At 40.4% G+C, this 21,037-nt stretch overlaps 1 protein-coding gene across 3 annotated transcripts in view; it reads left to right on the top strand.

Moving 5' to 3' along the window:
• SH3KBP1 (SH3-domain kinase binding protein 1) overlaps nt 1-21,037 on the top strand; it is a 233,840-nt gene that overhangs the window by 16,995 nt on the left and 195,808 nt on the right. For 2 of the 3 annotated variants that reach the window (XM_014960423.1, XM_014960424.1), the window contains exon 2: nt 12,413-12,570. In XM_014960423.1, coding sequence (XP_014815909.1) covers nt 12,413-12,570 — 158 coding nt within the window. The remainder of the gene's footprint in view (nt 1-12,412; nt 12,571-21,037) is intronic. The other variant, XM_014960425.1, reaches the window with a different exon arrangement.

Genomic DNA, 21,037 nt, shown 5'->3' with positions numbered 1-21,037 from the left:
TAGCATTATTGAATGAAATGTAGTTTGGGTTTTGTTTTTGTATTTTTAATTTGAGTTCAGAATGCAAGTCATGCTTCGTCACTTGGTCTGATAAAAGGTACTGTTTTTTTCCCTCCTAGTAGCTCCTAATGTTTTACTAAGAGTTGTATTGCAACCTGTTATATAGCAAAAATACTGATTTTTTTTTTTTTTTTTTTTTTTTTTAAAGTATGCCCACAAGCACTAAAAGTTTACTACCTTCACAACTTTGTATCTAGGTCTCTCAAACAGAACAGCACATTTGAAGTAAGACGTTGTCTAACAAGTTTTGAGGTAGATGGAATTTGATGGCCAGATTGTTAACCTGTTATACCATGTACTTTTAAAGAAAATGTTGATAAACTATTAAGTATTTGCTACCGAATGAGTCTTTGTAACTGTTTTATAAGAGAAATGTGGCATAATAGAAAGGCAACACATTCCAACTTCTTGATTTATAGCTTTTGATAATAGATCAGTTTACTGTAGGTTGTAGAGAACATGAAGCCTACTGTAGCCAATGAGACTTTCCTGTATAAGCTTAAGCAGGGTGTGACATAAGAGTAGGATTGTTGTGTGATGCCTGTTCATGCTGTTAGTCTTTTTTACTTCTGAACAGTTATCTTTATGAGAAAGAGAAAAGCTCTGTTGCGCTCTCTTCTGAGGAAATGTAATTTGAACTTTAATTTAAAGATTTAGTGTAGAATATTTGAAGGTAGTTTATCTAGTTTCAGTTCTGTTTTTTTGGGTAAGCCAATGCAACACAAGTATTTATCATTCACATGAAGCTGAGTGACTAACAAAAGTGGAAACATAAAACTTACAGTAGAGAAGCTCTTAACTCTTTGGCTGCCATGTCTTACTGAATACTCTGGTTTTAAGGTCTGCACTTGGACATGAAACCATACTGGTGCAGAAGGTGATGTTGCCATATGGATGCTCTTACTTGGGTGGAATAGTGCCAAACATGTTAATAACATTTCCATTGTGCCTACACACTTCAGATGTCAGCGAAGCTGTTTTAATAATGTAGTTTTTGTTGCACAGTAACAAATCTCTTTTTTTTGTCTTGATTCATTTCTTGCTTGGCAAGACACTGTACAGCAATTGAAAATAGCATAAACTGAGACACTTCTGTCTTCAAATATTGGTGGCATTATTAAAGAAATGCTTATTCTGACTAGGTCAGTTTTAAGAGATCAGGTTTTACTTGTAATTTAAAATGTGGCAAGGAAACAAACTAATCAATAGGCAAAATGTTTGTATTTATCAATAAAATAATTTAATGTGTGTATGCAAGACTAATTTGGGGAATGAAAGGTAGGATTGGTTTTAATCTTTTAATCAAGAAGTGTTTATCCAGATATGTGTATATAGCTGAGAGGTTACATTTCAATTCATAGTTCATAGCATTAACATTTTAAATTTTGTATTTTAAACCCAAACCACTAAGCATTAAATTAAAAAAAATCTTTGTCCCTGACATTGCAGTAATGAGTTGTACTGTGCCAGTCTCCAGCAGGGTTGGTAATAACTAGCTTTGATTCCATTTCATGAGTTTTTACGTTACAATTTGGATTGATGGTAATATAAGGCTAGGAATAGCTGATTGTGTTGGCATGGGAATGAACATTCATTCCCCTTTTAGATCAAATAACTTCAATAGCTTTTTATATTGGATTTCATTCCTAACATGAAAAATGCCTTTTTCCAACAGAAAGAGTCTAAATAGATAGAGTTTGCAAGCTGGGGCAGGTTTAGCTGTCAGGCATCATGAGGTACAATATTTCAAAGAAAAATGCACCAAAAAGAGAAGCCAGATCTGTCTGCCCCAATTTTGCCATTTTATTTTGCTATTGGCTAAAAAGGGATTTGGGCTTTGGCTGTTAATGTAACAAGCTGTTTACCTTGGCAGAGCTGGGCCTAAGAGTAGCCTTTGATGCTTAACAAATAAAATTAGTTTGAGCTCACTGTCCATGGAGTGTTTTCTCACATCGTGAATCATTGTGCAAACTTGGACACTGTTTTAGTCTGATTCCTGAGGAGAAATCTAGCACAGCACTTCAGGAATGAGGCATGTTGTACTTGCAGATATGGAGCAAAACTTAGAGCTGCTTTTTTTCTTAGCATATCAGGATCAAGGTTGTCTCCAATATCAATCCAGCTTCCACGAAGACAAAATTTCACCTCAAAAAGAAACAAAAAAGATTAAGTTCGACCAGCAGAATGAATTTTTCAAAACGGAGTTTGAGAATGTGATGTGGTTTAGCATGCTGTAGAAAATGAGCTTGATTTAAAAACCACAACTGCAAAGTTGTATAAAATATAAAACACTTTTAGGCTGTCATATGCTCTGCAAGCTTCAGTAGTGTGATAAATGAGAACTTTGAGTGATCTCAGAAGTACCTTCCCCTCAGTTTGTCACAATCTGCACATTTGTTAGGTGTGCTCTTATTCCTCTTTCCAAACTATGCTCTTGGTTTCCTTTGAAGAGTTTATAAACATCTTGATTGTGTGGTCCATTTTTGGTGACTTGTATGTCTCTGACAGCTTACACACACTTATGTTGTAGTAATCAAATTCTCTGAGAGGAGACAGCTTTTAAAAATATTTATATGTTTTTTAATAAGTAGAAACTTTTATAGGCAGAGAAGAGCCTGCACAGTAAAGAGGGTTTTTGTTTGTTTAATTAAACTTCCAGTAAAACAAAAGTGGTTGAACAGCTGCAGCTGTCAGTATATGAATTAGTTCAAGGCAGACAAACTTCAGAAAGATTACTCCAGTGCTGCCAGCCTACCCAAGCAGCTGTAGAGTCAAATCAACAGCCCTGTCTTACCTTTTGGTTCTCTCCTCATAAGAGACAGAACATAACTAATAAGAAAATTAAACTGTCGAGAGTCTTGTCAGTTTTACAGTGTTCTCACAGGAAAACTGCAAGCACAGCAACAGGTACTAGAACTCTTTTAAACCTTAAGTATGTCTTGCTGCAGTCTGAATGTTGAGAAGTCTCTGACAAATCAGTAGCTGGAGCCAGCCTGAATCCCTGCTCTGTTGTCATCTCCCCCTTACAGCTCTCTAACCACCTCCTGGTTGCTTAGGGACAAGTTGGAGCAAAGCAGTGTGTAATTGCATCCACAGCAAAATGAGAACAGGATTTAAAAGCTTCATAAGTAGAGAGGAGAAATGGCTTAGCACATGTGAAAAGCAGTGTATAAGCTGTGAGTCCTGTGAGCAAGTGCACCCTAGTAGGCTGTTTAAATATGAAGCATATGGGGCTTTGCTCTCAAAATGTCTTTCCTAAGGCTCAACCAAATTTGAAATAGCCTTCTAAATAGTCTGAATTTTGACTTTTTTGAGCTCGAGTGCTGATGTCCTCCATGGACATAAACATTTTCATTACTGCAAGACTTGAAGTAGTGTGTGTACCTTGGTGCTGCTGCCTGAATCTTTTGATTAGTCTAGATCTTTTGATAGTCTTTGGAGAGCTATTGTATAAATACAACTTCTAAACCAGCTTTATTGGTTGCTCTGTCATAAAGTATACATTTGTGGATAATGTTGATGCTGGGTTTCATTACTTTAGTTCATATATTAGAAATATTTATCTTCTTTTTTTTTAACATTTTAAAATTTATTTTCTCTGAACTGGAGTGAATAGTTCAACAGATGCTCTGGTTTGTGTAGTGGTTGGTACAGAAGGGTTCCAGAAACTCTGCTGAAGGTGGTGTAGAATGGCTCAGTGGTTGTGGTGGTATGCTGCAGGGCAACTGGGTGAGTTTAAAAATTGGTTGGATGGTTGAGCTCTAAGGTTTGGGCCTTCCAGATCTTTCCCAAGCCCCTGAGGCTTCAAGAGCCCAGCCCCCAACTTTCCTGGATGGAGGGCAGGCAGAGTCTCTGTCTCTTGGAGTGGGACTGGAGATTCCCAGAGTGGCAATTCTGGAAGCCTGAAGTTTGTAACTTCTGACACCAGGAGGAAAGCTCCTGCTCCACCTCAAGGTATGCAGTCATAGAACAAATTCAGTACTTTTGTAAGTGATAAGGGTCTCCATGCTTCATCCAGTGAGGTGCCCAAACTGGCTAAACCTGAGCCATGCAGGAGCACCAGCAGAAAGTGGCAAGTGATAATAGCAGGGAAATTCCCTGCTGTGGGGGATGGAGACTCCCATCTGCTGACCTGACCTATCATCTAGGGAGGCTTGTTGCTTGCCAGGGAATTGGATCTGGAACACTGTGGAAAGACTGCCAAGGCTTGTCTGGCCCTCAGACTACTACCTCCTGCTGCTCTTCCACGTAGGCGTCAATGATATTACCAGGAGTGATCTGGAAAGTATCAGATGTTACTATATGGCTCTAGGGTGATGGTCCGTGGCGTGGGAGCCTGGGTGGTTTTCTCCTTGATCTTTTCAGTGAGAAGGAAGTGGATAAATCCTATAGGTAACAATTGGTTGTATAACTGGTGTCAGCAGCAGCAGAATTTAGTTTTATGATCATGGGACTCTCTTTGATGATTGCTTGGAAAAGATGGGCTCCACCTGACTAAGTGGGGCAAAAGCATCTTTGCTAACAGGCTGGCCAAGAGGTGAGGAGACCTTTAAAACAGTAACAATGGGGGAAGGAAAGGATGATCAACAGTCTAGTGAGGAAGTGGTGGACCACGTTGGCAAACAAAATGTGTGGGGTGATGCAAACAGTAGGGACCTTGTAATCAACAAAACCGGTCTGAAGGGGGCCCTTCTTAATCATATCCATATAAACAAGGAAATACCTTTCAGAATTACAGGGAAAACTCCTGTACTCTTCCTGGGAAATCAGCATTACTGGTTGGCTCTCTGAAATGTCTGTGCCGTCACGTATACAGCATGGGGTGCAAAGGAGAGGAATTACATGTTTGCATGCAGTTGCAGAGTTATGATTTTGTTGGGATCGTGAAGATATGATGGGATGGCTTATATGCTGGAGTGCTGCAATAGATGCAGGTTCTTTGGGAGGGACAGGCAAAGAAGGGGAAGTTACTCTTTAAGCAGCAGGGCAGCTGAAAAACATGGAGCTCGGCTGCGGGACAGATGAGGAACCACCTGAGAGTTTGTGGGTTAGGGTTAGAGGACAGACCAGTGAGGATGATGTGGTGGTGGGTGTCTCTACAAACCACCTAACCAGGAAGAAGCAGTTCATGAGACCTTCTTCATACAGTTGGAATAAAGCTTACATTGGCAGAACCTGGCTCTCATGGGGAATTTCAACCACCTTGATATCTACTGGAGGAACAAGGTACCCTGGGTATGAGCAATCCAGGAGGTTTCTGGAGTGTATTGACTGCTGGATCTCATACTTGAAAATGAGGAGGAACTGTTTGGGTATCTTAAGGCTGAGGGCAGCCTTGGCTGAACTGACCACGAGATCGTAAATTTCAGGATCTAGGAGAGATTTGAAGCAGAAAGCAGGATTGCAACCTTGGACTATAAGAAAGAAGACTTTGGACTGTTCAGGGGTCTGCTTGGAAGAATCCCACTGGAGACAGTTGTGGATAAAAGAGGGATCCAGGTGAGCTGGTTTTTTTTTAGCGATCACCTCCTCCAAGCTCAACAGTGGTCCACCCTGATAAGCAAGAAAACAAGCAGATGTGGTAAGATGCCTTTATGGATGAACAAGGAGCTTCTGACAAAAATCAAGCATAAAGAGTACAGGAGGTGAAAGCAGGGAGAAGTGACCTGGGATGAAGGCAGAGAGAATGTCTGTGTGTGCACAGATGAGGTTAGGAAAGCCAAGACCCACCTGGAGTTGAATGTGGTGAGAGATGTTGTTGTGGGTTAACCTCAGTGGGCATCTCAGCCCCACACAGCTGCTTGCTCACTCACCCCCGGTCAGATGGGGAAGTGAATTGAAAGGATAAGAAGTGAGAAAACCTGTGGGTTGAGATAAAGGCAGTTTAATAGGTAAAGCAAATGGTGTGTGTGGAAGCTAAAATAAGGAATTCATTCACTATTCTCTATCAGCAGGCAGATGTTTAGCCATCTTCTGGAAAGCAGGGCTTCATCAAATGCAACGATGACTTGGGAAGACAAATGCCATAACTCCAAATATACCACCATTTCTCCTTCGTCCCCATAGCTTTTATTGATGAGCACAACGTCATATAGTATGGAATACCCCTTTGGTCAGTTGGGGTCAGCTGTCCTGCCTGTGTCCCCCCCCAGCTTCTTGTGCCTCCTCAGCCTGCTCACTGTTGGGGCAGCGTGAGAAACAGAAAAGGCCTTGAGGCTGTGTAAGCACTCTTCAGCAATAGCCAAAACATCCCTGTGTTATCAACACCGTTTTGATCACAAATCCAAAACAGCACCATGTGGGCTGCTATGAAGAAAATTAACTCAGTCCCAGATGAAACCAGCAAAGATGTGAAAAACAAGAAAGGCTGCTAGGGACACATGAGCAGCAAGGGGAAGACTGTGAAAAGTGTAGGCCTGTGGTTTTCTCCTTGATCTTTTCAGTGAGAAGGAAGTGGATAAATCCTATAGGTAACAATTGGTTGTATAACTGGTGTCAGCAGCAGCAGAATTTAGTTTTATGATCATGGGACTCTCTTTGATGATTGCTTGGAAAAGATGGGCTCCACCTGACTAAGTGGGGCAAAAGCATCTTTGCTAACAGGCTGGCCAAGAGGTGAGGAGACCTTTAAAACAGTAACAATGGGGGAAGGAAAGGATGATCAACAGTCTAGTGAGGAAGTGGTGGACCACGTTGGCAAACAAAATGTGTGGGGTGATGCAAACAGTAGGGACCTTGTAATCAACAAAACCGGTCTGAAGGGGGCCCTTCTTAATCATATCCATATAAACAAGGAAATACCTTTCAGAATTACAGGGAAAACTCCTGTACTCTTCCTGGGAAATCAGCATTACTGGTTGGCTCTCTGAAATGTCTGTGCCGTCACGTATACAGCATGGGGTGCAAAGGAGAGGAATTACATGTTTGCATGCAGTTGCAGAGTTATGATTTTGTTGGGATCGTGAAGATATGATGGGATGGCTTATATGCTGGAGTGCTGCAATAGATGCAGGTTCTTTGGGAGGGACAGGCAAAGAAGGGGAAGTTACTCTTTAAGCAGCAGGGCAGCTGAAAAACATGGAGCTCGGCTGCGGGACAGATGAGGAACCACCTGAGAGTTTGTGGGTTAGGGTTAGAGGACAGACCAGTGAGGATGATGTGGTGGTGGGTGTCTCTACAAACCACCTAACCAGGAAGAAGCAGTTCATGAGACCTTCTTCATACAGTTGGAATAAAGCTTACATTGGCAGAACCTGGCTCTCATGGGGAATTTCAACCACCTTGATATCTACTGGAGGAACAAGGTACCCTGGGTATGAGCAATCCAGGAGGTTTCTGGAGTGTATTGACTGCTGGATCTCATACTTGAAAATGAGGAGGAACTGTTTGGGTATCTTAAGGCTGAGGGCAGCCTTGGCTGAACTGACCACGAGATCGTAAATTTCAGGATCTAGGAGAGATTTGAAGCAGAAAGCAGGATTGCAACCTTGGACTATAAGAAAGAAGACTTTGGACTGTTCAGGGGTCTGCTTGGAAGAATCCCACTGGAGACAGTTGTGGATAAAAGAGGGATCCAGGTGAGCTGGTTTTTTTTTAGCGATCACCTCCTCCAAGCTCAACAGTGGTCCACCCTGATAAGCAAGAAAACAAGCAGATGTGGTAAGATGCCTTTATGGATGAACAAGGAGCTTCTGACAAAAATCAAGCATAAAGAGTACAGGAGGTGAAAGCAGGGAGAAGTGACCTGGGATGAAGGCAGAGAGAATGTCTGTGTGTGCACAGATGAGGTTAGGAAAGCCAAGACCCACCTGGAGTTGAATGTGGTGAGAGATGTTGTTGTGGGTTAACCTCAGTGGGCATCTCAGCCCCACACAGCTGCTTGCTCACTCACCCCCGGTCAGATGGGGAAGTGAATTGAAAGGATAAGAAGTGAGAAAACCTGTGGGTTGAGATAAAGGCAGTTTAATAGGTAAAGCAAATGGTGTGTGTGGAAGCTAAAATAAGGAATTCATTCACTATTCTCTATCAGCAGGCAGATGTTTAGCCATCTTCTGGAAAGCAGGGCTTCATCAAATGCAACGATGACTTGGGAAGACAAATGCCATAACTCCAAATATACCACCATTTCTCCTTCGTCCCCATAGCTTTTATTGATGAGCACAACGTCATATAGTATGGAATACCCCTTTGGTCAGTTGGGGTCAGCTGTCCTGCCTGTGTCCCCCCCCAGCTTCTTGTGCCTCCTCAGCCTGCTCACTGTTGGGGCAGCGTGAGAAACAGAAAAGGCCTTGAGGCTGTGTAAGCACTCTTCAGCAATAGCCAAAACATCCCTGTGTTATCAACACCGTTTTGATCACAAATCCAAAACAGCACCATGTGGGCTGCTATGAAGAAAATTAACTCAGTCCCAGATGAAACCAGCAAAGATGTGAAAAACAAGAAAGGCTGCTAGGGACACATGAGCAGCATGGAATACCCCTTTGGTCAGTTGGGGTCAGCTGTCCTGCCTGTGTCCCCCCCCAGCTTCTTGTGCCTCCTCAGCCTGCTCACTGTTGGGGCAGCGTGAGAAACAGAAAAGGCCTTGAGGCTGTGTAAGCACTCTTCAGCAATAGCCAAAACATCCCTGTGTTATCAACACCGTTTTGATCACAAATCCAAAACAGCACCATGTGGGCTGCTATGAAGAAAATTAACTCAGTCCCAGATGAAACCAGCAAAGATGTGAAAAACAAGAACGGCTGCTAGGGACACATGAGCAGCAAGGGGAAGACTGTGAAAAGTGTAGGCCTGCTGCTGAATAGGAATCAGGGCCTTGTCACCGACGTACTTAATGGCAAGGGGAAGACTGTGAAAAGTGTAGGCCTTGAATGAGGGCCTTGTCACCGACGTACTTAGTCCCTTACTCACCTCTGTCTTTAATAGTAATCCCAGGACCCTGAAACCAGTGGGAAAGTGCAGAGCAAGGCAGACCTACCCTGAGTGGAGGACAATCAGGTTAGAGAATATTTAAAGAAAATGGACATGTGCAAAGCCATGGCCCTGATGAGGTATGTGCTAAGGGAGATGACCAATATCGGAAGACCACTCTTGATAGTCTTTGAAAGGTCATCCTGATTGGGAGAGGTTCCTTAAAATTGGAAGAATGCAAATGTAACTCCTGTCATCAAGAAAAGTAAGAAGCCTTCATTTTGCTGAGAATGACAGGCTGGTCAGCCTCATGTTGACCCCTTGGGAGCAAATAATCCTGGAAGCCATTTCCAAACATATGAAAGACAAGAAGCTGTCTGGGAGTCATCAGCATGGATTTATGAAGAAGTCATGTCTGAGGAATCTGTTACCCTTCTATGAGATCGCTGACTTGGTGGAGGATGGGATGGCAGTGAATGTTGTTTACATTGACTTCTGCAAAGCTTTTGACACTTTTTCCAGCATCATCCTTATTGTTAAACTGATGAAGTGGAGAATAGATAAACGGACAGTGAGGTGGACTGAAAGCTGGTCACTGGCAGTGTGTTGCAGGGGTGGATAACAGGGCTGGTGTTGCTCAGCATCTTCACTAATGACCTGGGTGATAGGGCAGAGTGAATTCTCGGCAAGTCTGGGCTTGGAAGAGTGTTTGACTCACCAGAGGCTTGTGCTGCCGTTCAGAGAGGCCTCAACAAGCTGGATAAATGGGCTGACAGGATCCTCATGAACAAATGGAAATGCCAAGTCCTGCACCTGGAGAAGAATAACCCTGAGCTGAGTGTCTGGAAAGGAGGTTTGGAGAGAAAGACTCCAGGAATCCTAGTAGACAATAAGTAGACTGCAAGGCAGCAACATGTGCTTGTGGCAAAGGCAGCTCCTAGCTTCCTGGGCTGTGATAGGCAGAAGACCGGCAGGAAGGAGGTGGAGAGTGGTGATCCTTCTCCTCTATTCTGGTGAGTCAAATCTGGAGTGTGATGTCCAGTTCTGGGTTCTCCCATATGAGAGATGGAGATACTGAAGTAAGTCTGGTGAAGGGCTGTAAAGATGATTGAGGGACTGGAGCATCTGAGGAGAGCCTGAGGGAGATGGCACTGTTTAGCCCAGAGAAGAGAAGACTCAGGATGATGTTATCAATGTGTCTGAATGCGTGATGTGGTAGAGTAAGGAAAGTGGAGCCATACTGTTCTTGGCAGTCAACAATGAAAGGATGAGAGGCAGTGGGCACAAACTGAAATACAGGAAAATCCATTTAAGCATAGGAAACATTGGAATTTCCATCCTTAGAGATATTCAAAACCTGGCTGGATAAGGCCCTGAGGAATCCGTGCTTTAGCTGCCTCTGCTTTGAATAAGGAGGTTTGGACTAGGTGGTCTACAGAGGTGACTTCCAACCTCAAATGTTGTATGATTTGGGTAGTAGTTGTGCACTACTTGCAAGCTGATAATATATGGAGTACCACCAGTGGCTGTCCTGGAACCTGTTTTGTTTAACAACTTTGTCCATTACTGAAGAAGGCAGTGGAGTGAACTCTCTGTGCACTGTCTGTGGTTGATACGGTGGAACAGTTAACATGCTAAAGAGTGGAAGGACCTGAGGCTAGAGGAACTCTGATTGTCCAGCTTGGAGAAAATGGGAGGTTCTAATAACAGCCTTACAGTACCTACAGGGAGGTTAAAGAAGGTGGAGTCAGGCAGTTCACAGTAGTGCATAGTGGGACAAGACCAATGGACATAAATTGGAAAAAGAAAGGTTCCAATGGACTGTAGAGAGAAAACTTTTCTTGCAGTCAAACAGTGGAGCAGGTTGCCTTGCAGGTTGCCTTGCATGCCCTACCTCTGACTTTGGAAGTTTTCAAGATCCACATGGGCAAAGCCCTGAGCCTGAGTGATTCCGATTTTTCATTTAAGTTTCAGTGATAAATTTTTCAAGTTCTGTTTGCATGTCAGCTTGCACTGTGTGGTGCCATTCTTTCTTTTTTGCTGTTCATTATGTAGTTTAGCAGGCCTCTTCTCAACTGGTTTTATAATGTTTTGGGTCTTCGTGGAGAAACAGTAGATGAATATTACCAACCGTGTGCCTGGGATTTATCCGAAAGTCAGAACATTCTTTTAGCGATGACTTGCAGGCTCTGGGGGAGGGAGGAAGATGTTCAGCATTGTGTCAGTGTGACATTTTGGGGGTGGAAAGGAATAACTCTGCTTTCCTGTCAACTTAATTCAATTTAGTCTTCAGGGCTTCTGTTGTTTAGGCAGAACCTTTTTACTGCCTGTGATGTAATGGTTAGCTTTGCTCTGTGAGCTGTATTGCCTGTTTGCTGGCCACATCTTGCAAGGTTTACACAGCACAGTCATTTGTGCGGAAAGCAGATGCCTATTACTAGTTCTCATTTTGTTGTTTCGATGGTTGAAGTGCTAGATGTTTGGTGGAACCTCCTGGGGCATGGTTTTCCGCTGAAGAAAAGAGGAGTAAGGCTTTATAAATATGGCGACCCTTCACCTTGCAAACTGGGCAAGTAGATATTTGTAGATATTTAATGGACCACTAAATACAACTGTGGCTTCCATATTTGAACACTCCATGTCTATTATTTTTGATTCTCCAAAGGATTTTTTTCTGTCTTTATGACTTCTTTAATTCTCTAAGGAACTTTGTTGTTTTGAGGGATGGAGAGTCCTCCCAGGAAGACAAAGATACACCATGTAATGCATCAAGCTTATAACACATCTCTGTCTGATAGAGGACATTCAGAGCAGTAGGAGCATTTAATTTTAATTAATTCTCTGATGCATAATCACAAGTGAAACTAAATTTTTCTCCCTTTGGTGAAACCCTGTGAGAACTTGTTCATGCAGCAAAGCTTTGCATTTCTGTATAAACAACAGTGAAACTCAGCATGATGCAAAAAATTCTTGCTAAATACTCTTTAGGTTAATAGTGATGCATTAAGCATCCCAAGCCACTGCACTTACTTGAATGAATTTGAAAACCTTTCCAGAAATAAAATACTTTAGAAGTCCCATGAACAAAAGCTAAAATGTTGTCCAGGAAACAAAAATAAATTTTGTAATGCTGCCAGAGTAGATACCGCTGAAGTACTGTAAATTAATTTCTTTTAAACAGTAAAGAAAAATGCATGCCATTTGTTGCCTTAACCATGATGGACATTCCTGTGTGGTTTTAGTTGTCTTTTTTTATTTGTCCTCTCTGTAGCAGTTACCCACAAAATATTACCGTTACATATTCCCTATTTTATGTGCTCTATTGGTTAAACCGAATGTATTACTTTCACTGAGAATATATAATCGGATTGTTGTTTTCTTATTCCTTTCAAAGGCATGAAAACTTAAATGCCAATAATTATGCATATCTGTGTTTCTCTTTTAGTGGAGGCGATAGTGGAGTTTGACTACAAAGCTCAACATGATGATGAGCTGACGATCACTGTCGGTGACATAATCACCAATATCAAGAAAGATGATGGAGGCTGGTGGGAAGGACAGCTCAAAGGCAGAAGAGGTTTGTTCCCTGACAACTTTGTAAGAGTGAGTACAAAGTGGAACTGTTCTCGTGTTGTGTGTATATGTTTTGTGTGTTCATACTAAGTATCAGCCTTTATATTATAATATTTCTTATATCCAAACCCAAAACATATTGCAGTACAATGTTCTATTGAGGCTATGTTACAAAGAAAAAATTGCTTTTCTGGCAAAGACAACGTAGTTTTGATATCCTGAAAATAAAAGCTACCTCTATGTTTCTCTGCTGTTCAGTGATTCTGTTTGACTGTGTGGTCTGGGAACAAAGTGATTATTCTAGAAGAAGTTATATGTCATGGCATTTGTAATATTTTCTCTCCTGTGTAACAGCTATGTCTTCTCCAGAGTGCTTTCTTAGGTTTTATAGAAGCTTTTTTTGCATAGTTATTCCTGGCTAAACTAGTTGAGAATAATTAAAGTGGATTTTTCCAGACTGTTGCCTATAAAAACTTAAAAAAAAAATAAATCATTACTTCATATATCATGTAATATACCAAATAAATTGCAGTAATATTGGTTTTAGGAAAGCCATTCAAGGTTTTAGAAATACATATCTCCTTTTACTAGGCGTCTGTGTGTCCACACATATGTCTGCACATGTGAGACTAGCTGTTAGTACCTCTGGGCCTTCTTGATTTCTCATTGAAACCTAGGCTGCTAGTTTCTATAAAACTCAATAAACTTGGCTCTCCACTATGGAAAAGAGAGCAAGCACTACAATAAATTACATAAATAGGTTTTATGTTAATCTGTTACTACAGCTTTAGAGGATATCTGGGACTTTACCCTTTCCAAGGGTATAAGAATCTTTTCTTCCCCCCTTCTTTTCTTCTAACTGCGTGAGTCTGTTGTGTGTTTAGACACGTAATGAAATTGTTTCATTTTGCTTCAACAGCACTGCACGTGTTGAGGTAATTTGGGGAGACGGTTTGGTGGCAGACTTACTGAGCCTGTAGTGGGGGGGCACACGGAAGCCTCAGGTGTTCCCATGGGGTCAAATGTACTTGCATCCTAAGCCTTGTTCTTGACATTGCCAAGAAAAAAAAAGAACAGTTCTGTATCTGTCAGGTGGCAATGATTAGGAGGAAGTAACAGCCTCAATGAGATGAAAGGGATTGAAGGAGGAAAATGGATACCCTGTTTCTTATTAACCTCTGAAAATCCACACTTTGGGGTAAGGAGAAGAAACTATTTTAGGACTCATGTATTGATAATATTTTTGTGTGTGAACTCTGATGAACTGTGAAGTTCTGTGGGACAAAAGCAGACTTCCTCTAAGCTTTCTCCTGGCTGATATTTGAAATCTGCTGCTGATTTTAGGAGATGTTGGATTTAGTGTCCTAAATAAATGTGGCCTATGAATTTCTGTTATGAAAAATATCATAATCTAAGTGTGAAGGCTTGCATGCTCTTCCCCTTAGTACCTAATTTCTAAGGCTTCCTCTTTCCAATGACTTCAAACCATGGCATCCTGTCACATAATTGAAAAAGAGATGCTTTTTCTCAAGAGAAAGTTCTAAAACAATAAATCTGTTGGATTTTGTGTTCTTGTAAAATATCACTACCTGCTTTTTGCATCCCCACCTGCGCTTTGTTTTTTTTTTAAATCAGCATCCAGGGCTGTTTTCTAGAGAACTAAATACCACATTAAATTCTTCCTCATTCTCAGCTTGAATGCAGTCAAACATGTTTTTCATAGTTGAGGATTCCCCCTCTAAATTAGGTAACATGCAGTGGAAAATACAAACTTCCTAAAAGTAAAGTTAGTATGTGAACATCTTGAGTGAAAAATTTTATTTTTCTTCACTTGTGTAAATCACCTTGTATCTGGAGAGCTATAGTCAAACATAACAGCAGTCCCATTGGAATGTTTGTTGAGCATAATCATTCTGTCCACTAAGATTAAAAGTAATTGTAAGCTTTCTCTTTCAGTTACGGAAAATTTTTTAACACGTGCATGCAGAGTTGAGTTTACCAGCAATCAATTCATGCCCCACTGTTATTCTGTTGTGTCAGCAAGGTAATTGAGAGGCAGGCAAAAAGAGATGCTACAGATGAGTGGAGGAGCCAAATGCAACTCCAAATTCCCATTGCTTATCAGAATTGGTTGTAAGAGTAGTTACTTGAGAAAGTTATTCAGAGCTTAAAATCACTAATGAAATTCTTGAGGTATTTTGCATTCTGCCTTCAAGTGGAGGGAATAATTTCTTATGGAAAATATCTTCTCCTTCCTGTGATTTGATTTTCTTTTGAATAAATTCATGACAACATTCCAAAGAAACTGTTGGGTTTTGCAAAAATTGAATGTTTGGGCTGAATTGAAACCACTGAATTATTGCAATAAAGAGGCTTGAGTGGTCTTGGCTAGCATGTGTGCATAGATTCTGAAAATGCAGTTTGAAGAGAAAAGAGTTTGGAAGGAAAGATGTACAAATCAGAAATCAAAAAAATAGGGAAATGCAATATATTGGAATGTTTTGGAAAAGACATTAATATAAAGTGTTACTTAAGAACATCGAAAAAATATTTTTCAAGGGAGTAGTAGGTTGTGGTGTGGAAAAGACATTTGGAGTTGCCTGTAACAAAAGTGGTTTTATATTTCATGGAATAAATGCAAATTAGGAGACCATTGAAGAGGAATTGTCTGAAGACAGATGTGAGAAAGAAAGAGGAAAGGGGAGGTAGCGGTGATACGTATGCAGTACACGTGCAGTTATTTTTTTCAGGGGACTTTCACTGTGAAGAAGTTGTATCAGAGGTACTTCCTGTTCTTGAATCTGCAAAACAACTGCTGAATCTTATAAATTTTCATACATACAGACACAAAACCCCACAGATTCATACTCTTCTTATGCTCTGCAATTCAATATGCAAGGTGTAACAGAAAAGGTATTTGAAATTTCTTTTCTCTTTTCGTTTTCACTGCCTATTAGTCTGTAGCTAAGGTCGCTTGGAAGATTTTGCGGGAGAAGTTTGTCTAAAAATGAGAAAATTATTTTGTCCCTCTTAGAGATCTAATTTAACTCTGTCGGCCTTTGTAGATATCTCCTTGTTTTAGAGATAGCGATGCTGAATTTATCATAAGAAATGTGTATCTGGTTGTAATCTTTACTGTTTTCTTTCAATTTTTCAAGTAGAGAAATAGAAGTGTGAGTGGAGAATTCCTGGTTGCTTGCTTTACTTCTCAGTTATACAGTTGATAAAGAGGAGGTAGCAAGTGTGATTGCAGTTCATTTGCATGGTATAAAGTTGGTCTTTGATATGTTTCGAGCTTGAAAACTTCAACTTGAAATCTAAAATCCTTACTTTTATAACCAGAAAATGAAGTAAATGTGGATGATGTGTAGTATTTTAGGGTTTTTTTAAAAATACTATTAGGAGACAGGCAGGATGCTTTTGATTTTTATTTTTTGGTCTTGTTTTAACAAATTCATTGTCTAGCCATGCTCTGCAGTGTAAAACTGTGTTTCTAAGTGTGACAGCATCTGAGACAGTTAGATTTTGCTTTTTTTTGGTCTTGTTTTAACAAATTCCTTGTCTAGCCATGCTCTGCAGTGTAAAACTGTGTTTCTAAGTGTGACAGCATCTGAGACAGTTAGATTTTGCTGATAGCAGATGAAGATGTAGAAAGCAGGAAACTGTGGTGCAGAGCCATCCTTGCCGGTTTTAATTTACAAACCCAATTCTATGTGGGATTGGGTGGTGTTATACTGGTAAACTGAAAGTGCTGCATGTGGCAACCTTCAGGCTTGTCTATACTCCAGAGGACTTGCCAATATTGCTAGTAGGATTGGGGAGGTAAACTTACTTTAAAATTAGCAAGAAGTGTGGTGGTAGTTATTTTTGAAATTGTGGTGTATAACTTGGGGTTTAGAGTCAATGAAACAGAACGGGGGTTTTGTGTAACTGTACTGCTGCCTCAAGTCAGAACAGCAACCTGGATTTCTTGTTGTACAAGCAGAATACAAACTTTAAATAGTGCAAATTAGTTGTAGGATGTCAGGGGTGTTCATGCTGAATCATATGTACATGGTGGAGATCCTTATCTGTTGCTTGTCATTTAATTGTCTTCTCTATATGTGTTCTTTGTTTTTAGTCTTCACAACCAGCCAGAGGTTTCAGGGGTTTGTGAGTGAAACACAGGGTGATTCCTTGCTGAGACCCTTGTGCTTGTTGCACACCCCACATACCCCTATCCATTTCTACAGTGCTTTCATAAAGCCTTTCATAAGACCGTGCCTGTGCATGGCCCTTTACAGCCATCGCTTGGCTCCTGGAAGGGAAAAGAGAATATTCCCCGTGTCCCAGAGCAGTTTGGTTCCTGTAGTACTTTCTGCTTCCCCAGCCCTCTGGCTGCTGCTTGGTACCCATCAGGTTGAAGAACCAACCAACTCATGTTGTCCTCCCCTCCTGCTTTGCCATCGCACTCTCTGATACCGCTGTGCCTGCCTTTGCTTGTAGGGTCTTATTGCCTCCACTGCTCTCCTAAGTACTCTGAATACTTTTAATTACGTGACTACGTAGCCACTTCTGAAAGTTGTGGCATCTGCTGAGGCACTGGGATTATACGCATACATAGGGAAAGCAGTATTATTTCTGTCGGTACCTGAAAAGATAACTTGCTTCATGGGTCAATTAATTATTATGGATTATATACTTGTTAGGAATTTACAAGTCAATTGCTAAGCTTTTTTGTTGGAAATCTTACTAGACTATTGTCTATGTATTTTCCTTAGGAAATGTTTTAGATTGTGGCACCCTAACTGTTATGTCCATTGTGGGAATGAGAGCCAGGAGTATTAGTTCCTTACTCCAAATTCTGGGTCTGACCATTAAACTTGTCATCCTTATGATGAAGTACAGGAGAATATAATTGGTGAAAGAAACTTTCAGATAGGTTCTATCATGTGAAAATGTTGTCTCTTTGAGCTTTTGTTTCTGTCAACAGCAATGAAGATTTTTGTGGAGAGAAACATAGCATCACTATGTGTTGTTATTTATTGTTGCTGCTGTTATTACTCTTAGAATGGTGAAAGCAAAACTAGTGAAACAAAGTCTTTCTCCCTCTCCCAGCCCATCTCTCACACAAAGACGTAGATCCACCAAGGTGGTCCTGTACCAGTCAATAATCTCTGACTTGGCAGGGTTCATTTTTCAAAGGGAATTCAGCCCAGAGCAGCAGTAGCACTCTGGGCTGTCCTGGATGCCCAGGGCATGATTACAAATAATGTCACACCTCAACCTGTTCTTCTGGCTTTGGAGGAGGTGGGGGAATTCCCAGTGAGGCAGCTGCCCTGGGTGTTTGGCCTGAAAGTGATGTGAGACTCCCCAGCAGCGACAGAGGCTCCTTCCTACTCCCAGTCACAGGGAAACAGAGATCTTCTTGTCTGAATGGGAAGGGAGCTCTGCTCCTTGCAGTCAGGAGAATGGATCCCGTATGTTTGTCATGGCGGCAAGTGTGGTGTTGGCTGTCCTCTGGGGATCGGTTTGTTGGATATATTTTGGTGCCAGGCTTTGAGAGGGGGATTACCCGGGGGGAGAGGAAAACAGAGAGGAAATAAGTGTTGTTCTTTGGGGCTGTCAGCTGTTGGATGTTTTGTGGGAACCAGTGTGTGAATGTTTTAGGAACTATGCAAAAGTGAGAGGGTTTTAAATGCGTGTGGCAGTCACGCAGTGTGCTTATGGTAATGTGAAGCCTCAGTGATAAGTTTTTTATTAGCTTTTAGAGATTAGTACTTTATATTGCAACAAGTTATTCGTAAAAAGTAACCTTCTGAAAGTTTAATTGTAATTGTATATTGTTAGAACTGGTGAAAATTTAAGAGTTGGAAGACAAAATGTATTGCTTTTCTTTAATATGCATTGTAATTGCTGATGTTTAAACAAAAACATAAACAAAAACATTCTTCTTTAAATATACTTAATACAGCATCACTGATAGAGTTCAGTGTAGGTAGTATAAAGTGACATACTAATGAAACTCAATTATGTCTTTTTGCTCAGGTTTGTCTTTTGTGTTTTTAAGAAAGCCTCAGTATAGTATTTATGTTTAAAATATGCTGCTATCTAAATTGTAAAAAAAAAAAAAAAAAAGAAGTATAATTTTATGCTAAAAAAGGAAACAAAACACTCTTTTTTCTTTTTTTTTTTCTCCTTTCTGAGTCTCCAAACCGCGAGGAAGAGAACCAAATCAGAGACTGACACAAGGACTGAATGTGCCATCTGGAAGTTATATTTTCAAACATATAACTTCTTTGGAGCTGCAATATCATAATTCTTTAAAGCAGCTTCAGTTTCTTCAGAACTTATATATTATTATTTGTAACTGTGTGGTACACCGGGAAGTCAATGTGGTTTTGCTAATAGCCTCTTAAAGTAGTTTCCATAAGGATTTATAGAATTGGCAGGATTGGATGGTTGACAGCAACCTAGTCCTAGAAGGTTGGGAGGCAAAGAGATGGTGTCCTGACCTTATACTTTCTCTTCCCTGAAGTCAGTTTCTTTTCTCTCTTTTTTTTTTTTTTTTTTCCTTCTGTTTTTTTTTCCTGGCAGCTTTCCGAGCTCCGGATGTTTTTATTTTCTCTGTAGCTTGTTTATTTGTGGGTGGGTATGTTAGTAATCCATGTATTTTGGTCTGATTAATTTTTACACTTGTTCTTGCAATTGTTTTACTGTTGGAGCAGGCTGATGTGAGAAACTCTTCTCTGTAGGTAAAATTTTCAAGGTGCTTAGCAGCATTTGCATACAAATGGCTTGAAAAAAGTACTTCTACAGTTTTGGATTTGCAGAGAGCACAGCTGTGTACCTGATTTTTCCCAACAGGAGCAATAACCTTGGTAGAATTCTTAAAACACAAACTCATAGAAACTGAACTGCAGTTCAGTCCCACTGCTGTTTGAAACAAGTGTGAGAATACTTGTTGATATTTCCACCTTTCTTGCAATTTAGTTACATGGCCTTGATATGGACTCCCTTAACTTCAGGAAACAATATTTGATGTTTTTTATGTTTGTTTGCAAAAAGGGATATAAAAGAAATAGTATTCTGGATGCCTGTAGTGTAACTACAGCATTTAATAATCTAGTGATTGTGAAGAGTTGTGCTTGCATTCAAGCTTAGTCTGACAAATGTTATATTTACTCCATTAGAACGATCCAGCCTGTATCCTGACTACATCTACCACTTTGTATTACTTAAATGTTAAGAAACATTAATGTTAAGTAAGAATGAAGATAGGACCAAGAGGGACATGTGGGAAAAAGAAAGATATCAGGGATTTTAAGACTAGCTGTTGTAACTGATGCTGAAGTGATACTGTTTGCTTATGAATATTCCTGTCCTGATCAAACACAGTAATTATATATGTGTATGTGGGAGGGTGTTTAGCACTGTTAATTTTTTATTTGTTTGCGGTTTCTTCGTTGTTTTTGGGTTTTACTTGTATGTACAGAAATGTTTTTTTCTGAAATATCATGTGTAGACCATTTAACACCTTCCATATAGCAGCTTTCATGATTTATAAAGTGCATATCAACTGGAATGGCAAACTTATTTGCATTATTTGCTATTGGAAGTAGTATTTGACTAATTAGGTATCTTTGTATTCAGTGTCTGCCAGTGCTGCGATTCCCTGCTAGAATCTTCTGGGAAGTATTTGGGAAACTGGTGGTGGAGGCAGAGTCCTTAAAGGGTCCCCCATCTCCTGCTATCACCTAATTATTTACTCTACTAGAATTTCACTGGTGCTGTTAGTGAAATTATAATATGACAGAGTATATTAGAGCAGTTCAGGTTTACAGTCAGGACACATTGTTCTCTTCAGAGTTTGAAAAAGACGAGTATATGTGAGTCCCTTAATCCTCATTTTTTGGCTGTTAGAGCCATATGAAATATATTATTGTTTATATATAGACACTGTAGTCATGCAGTTACCCTTGGAAAAGATGAAGGTGCAAGTAAACTATCATCATGTAATAGGATGAGTTATTTACTCTGACTTCAGAGTCCTCCTTCAGTGATAGATACTTAGTGCCAATGGTTGTGATGGGAGGTAGTGAGGGATGAAGGGAAGCAACAAGGAGAGCATACATTTTTAAAAATAACATTGGTACCTTCCGCCCAGACAGAGGGAGCAAGGCAAACCTGTCATCTTTACAGAAAGTGGTAATGACTTCTGCTTTTATTGATTTTATTTTTTTTTAACTGGAAATATTGAGAGCAATAAATGTATCACAAGTCATTCAAGACCGTGCAACGTGTTGAATGTACTTATCTGCTGCTTCACAAAACCTTGATTTCTTCATTTCCTACTGCATGATGATTCACTGCACCCTTTGAAAGATTCATTTAGCACTCCTCCTTCCAGAGAGCTTGCATTTGCCTTCCCAGAGGCTATAGGACAGTATTATCAAAAACCCTGATTAAAAACACCATTCCAACAGAAACCATCTCTAAAACAGAAACTTCTTTCATA

This window comes from Calidris pugnax, unplaced genomic scaffold, assembly GCF_001431845.1.
Source record: "Calidris pugnax isolate Ruff unplaced genomic scaffold, ASM143184v1 scaffold188, whole genome shotgun sequence".
Lineage (NCBI taxonomy): Eukaryota > Metazoa > Chordata > Aves > Charadriiformes > Scolopacidae > Calidris > Calidris pugnax.
Note: the sequence above shows the minus strand (reverse complement) of the source record. Positions and strands in the feature narration are given on the sequence as shown.